Source organism: Hylobates moloch, unplaced genomic scaffold (assembly GCF_009828535.3).
Source record: "Hylobates moloch isolate HMO894 unplaced genomic scaffold, HMol_V3 SCAFFOLD_5, whole genome shotgun sequence".
NCBI lineage: Eukaryota > Metazoa > Chordata > Mammalia > Primates > Hylobatidae > Hylobates > Hylobates moloch.
In genome coordinates, this window is record NW_026652280.1 from 65,784,755 (window position 1) to 65,788,888 (window position 4,134).

The window sequence follows — 4,134 nt, forward strand, 5'->3', positions numbered from 1 at the left end:
TCTGCCCGGCTGCCTCGTCTGGGAAGAAGTGAGGAGCGCCTCTGCCCGGCCGCCCCGTCTGAGAAGTGAGGAGCGCCTCTGCCCGGCCGCCCCGTCCGGGAAGAAGTGAGGAGCGCCTCTGCCCGGCCGCCCCGTCCGGGAAGAAGTGAGGAGCGCCTCTACCCGGCCACCCATCGTCTGGGAAGTGAGGAGCGCCTCTGCCCGACCGCCCCGTCTGGGAAGTGAGGAGCGCCTCTGCCCGGCCACCCATCGTCTGGGAAGTGAGGAGCCCCTCTGCCCGGCCGCCCATCTTCTGGGAAGTGAGGAGCGCCTCTGCCCGGCCACCCATCGTCTGGGAAGTGAGGAGCGCCTCTGCCCAGCCACCTATCGTCTGGGAAGAAGTGAGGACCGTCTCTGCCTGGCCACCCCGTCTGGGAAGTGAGGAGCGCCTCTGCCTGGCCGCTCCGTCTCGGAGGTCTACCATGGAGGCCAGAAGCAATGTGGGGGCTGGACGTGGTGGCTCACGCCTGTGGTCCCGGCACTCTGGGGGGCGAGGCGGGTTGATCACTTCGGGCTAGGAGTTCGAGACCAGTCTGGCCAACATGGCGAAACATGAAAAATACAACAGACAAACTAACCAACCAACTCAGTGACAACAAAACAGGTCTACCCTGGAGTCATACTCTAATTTTTTCTATTTTCCTCCCTTTCTGATCCTTTATCCCACTTTCTTTTTCTTCCTCTTCCTTCTCCCTCTTCTTTGTCAAATAGAGGATTGAGTTATTATCACTGATCCATATAAAGTCCCTCTCTCATTTATTTTAACTCCCACCCCCCATTTCTATTCCCCGACTTCCCATGTGCAACCTTCCTAATATGTTTGATACGCATTTTTGTTTGTATGTATTATTAGAAAATGTTTATTGTTTTTGTGTGCAAAAAAATTAATAAAAAAAAAAAATAAGAAGCTCCCCAGGTGATTCCAATGTGCAGACAAGTTTGAAACGGCTGGCTAAAACTGTGCTTCTCGTTTAAAGGCATTTTTAGCAAGTTGAGTACATATTTTTTAAATATCCAAAAAATATAAGTTAAAGTAATTGTATTACAATGGCAGACTTTCAGGCAGTAGAAAATAATTGGAGGTGGTATCTCTCAGGGATTGGAAAAGAGACTCCCAACACTTCTATTGGTAAAGAGTGGGCAGCCACATCCTCCAACCAAATAATAAACTCCAAAAAGGCAAGATCTGTAAAGAAATTAATAACCTCATTCTGTCCCACCTGCAACCTAACAAAGCCCTGAGCACTCAGCAGGTGCTTAATAAAGCCTTGATGGCTTGATACTGTAGTATAATATGTGTTTTATTATATTAATATTATACTGTAGCATATTATGTGTTTTAAGTCTTGTCCTGTTGTTTGCATTTTTCCACCATATATGTAGGCCAATGGTAAACTATGTTAGCAGACACAAGGGAATCCAACTTACCAGGTAAATAAAACAGGAGTGTTCATTTTTACACAAAGGAAGAGTGACCCATCACTGTGATAGAAAATCCATCTTTGTTTTCTCTGGTCAATAGACTGCAAGCTCTTGAATTCCCACAAAGGCGTGTTCCTACCTGTACAGAACATCTGCTAGTCTCTGGAACTCAGCGGCAAGGTCCTCAGCTCTGTAGACCAGGTCGAGTGCGTTCCTTTGGGACATGTGCATGACCAGGTCATCTATGTGGTGCCTGATTTTGGCAGACCATAAAAGTAGCATATCCTGGTGATCCTCTAAGTGCTACGTGGAGAAATTAATATTGTAAATATATGCATATCTATTTAATAACAGATATGTGTGCATACAGACGAGATGTGTGAAGATTCTTTAAAAACTGTATTGTGGCCGTCCGTGCTGAGTTGTAATTTACCTCTAGAGCATCTTGTACAGCATCTGTTTGTGCAGCAGCAGCATCTATCAGTCCTCTTCCTTGGGCAATGAGCTCTGAGGTCAGATTTTGTTCTTCTTGAACATGTAGCTTTTTATCCTGCAGCAGAAATGGCATTTTAAGGATGCTTCATAAAAGCAACTCTGCTTCTCACCTTTGGTGCCTAATGCTATGTGCAGAAGTTAGTGCACGGGACTCACTTTTATTTTATTTTTAATTTATTTTTATTTTTTGAGATGGAGTCTCATTCTGTTGCCAGGCTGGAGTGCGGTGGCATGATCTCGGCTCACTACGACCTCCACCTCATGATTTCAAGCGATTCTCCTGCCTCAGCCTCCCGAGTAGCCAGGACTACAGGCGCGTGCCACCACACCCAGATAATTTTTGTATTTTTAGTAGAGACGGGGGTTTCACCATGTTGGCCAGGATGGTCTCGATCTCTTGACCTCGTGATCTGCCTGCCTCGGCCTCCCAAAGTGCTGGGATTACAGGCGTGAGCCACCCAGCCAGGCAAGGGCTCACTTTTAATTGCTTACGTTGGAGTATTTTGTTACCCGTTCTAATTGAGAAGGAGAGAGCGAGTGAGACTCACACTGAATTCTCTCAGATTAGCATTGACCATGAGCAGCAGGTGGTTGCTTTCCTGGATCTTTGCCTCCGCTTCCCTCACGAGCGCCTCAGCTGCCTTTAGTTCATTGTTGTGCTTTGAAAGGAGGTGGCTTGCCGCTTCTTGCAATACCTCCAATTCTTCCAGCGGCTTCTGGTAATTTTCCTGAATTTGTGACAATAAATCTTCAGCAGCCCTGATAAATATGAATGGTTCACATAGTAAGTAAATGAACAACAAAGCTCCTATCTCTGAAATAATAGTGGAAAAAATTTTTACATATTTATGCCTAGTCTCTTTTTGAAATTGTAAGTGATACATCATAACTTCTTAAGAATGGAAACACTTTTTCTCAGATAGCTACAGGTACGGCAGGTTTATATTTTATCCTTAACAAATTTTTTTTGTTTGTTTTTGTTTTTTTTTTTAGTGGTGCATCTCACAGATACATTTATTCACGTCAGGAAGTAAACGGTACTTATACAAGTGCACAGTGATGTTCCATGTTCCCATATAGCTTGCTGAAATTTACAGGCACAGTGACCTTTCATCTCATGTGTATTTCAAGTTAAGCTGGTTAGGATGACCACAAGCAGGCACAAGGCTTGAAGCTTTCAAAGCTTTACTTCTTTTTTTTTGAGAGAAGTCTTGCTCTTGTCCCCTAGGTTTGAGTGCAATGGCTTGATCTCAGCTCACTGCAACCTCTGCCTCCCAGGTTCAAACAATTCTCCTGCCTCTGCCTCCCAAGTAGCTGGGATTAAGGCACCTGCCACCACGCCCAGCTAATTTTTGTATTTTTTAGTAGAGACGGGGTTTGGGTTTCATCATTTTGGCCAGGCTAGTCTCGAACTCCTGACCTCAGGTGACCCGCCCGCCTCGGCCTCTCAAAGTGCTGGGATTACAGGCATAATCCACTGCACCCGGCCCAAAGCTTTACTTCTTTTATCAGCTCTGATGATTTTATGAATGATGAAGCTCATTAAACCCCTCCTCCCCAAATTTCCTGGTAAACTTGGGTCCAGTGGGCTTTGTGGGAATCTGAACACTTAAACTTTCTAATACATTTTAGTAATGGAATTAAAAAAGATTGTCTCCATGAATCCAGATTCAGGAAATTGGGACAACATTCTGTGTTGATGGGAACTGCAATCTTTCATTATATATAATACAGCAAGAAATTGAAAGAAGGCTATTCAGTGATTTGTTAAGAATTTACCAATTTATATATATGATAAAAGGATTTTCTGCAGCTGGTTAAGAAGAAACAGACTTCATAAAAGCTTTCAAATTCAAATTGACAAAAAGATAGGGTGGCTCACGCTTGTAATCCCAGCACTTTGGGAGGCCGAGGCGGGCAGATCACGAGGTCAGGAGATCGAGACCATGGTGAAACCCCGTCTCTACTAAAAATACAAAATATAGCCGGGCATGGTGGCGGGCGCCTGTAGTCCCAGCTACTCGGAGAGGCTGAGGCAGGAGAATGGCGTGAACCCGGGAGGCAGAGCTTGCAGCGAGCCGAGATCGCGGCACTGCACTCCAGCCTGGGTGAGAGAGCGAGACTCCAACTCAAAAAAAAAAAAAAAAAAAAAAAAATCCCAGCCTCTTCAACCCCTAA

The 4,134-nt window shown here is 45.3% G+C and overlaps 1 protein-coding gene across 1 annotated transcript in view; it reads right to left on the bottom strand.

Annotated features, from left to right (window-relative positions):
- LAMA1 (laminin subunit alpha 1) overlaps window positions 1-4,134 on the bottom strand; it is a 171,295-nt gene that overhangs the window by 42,662 nt on the left and 124,499 nt on the right. Inside the window, exons 37-39 of the mRNA XM_032152780.2 lie at window positions 2,505-2,715; window positions 1,895-2,011; window positions 1,601-1,764 (exon numbers count right to left, since the gene is read on the bottom strand). Coding sequence (XP_032008671.1) covers window positions 1,601-1,764; window positions 1,895-2,011; window positions 2,505-2,715 — 492 coding nt within the window. The remainder of the gene's footprint in view (window positions 1-1,600; window positions 1,765-1,894; window positions 2,012-2,504; window positions 2,716-4,134) is intronic.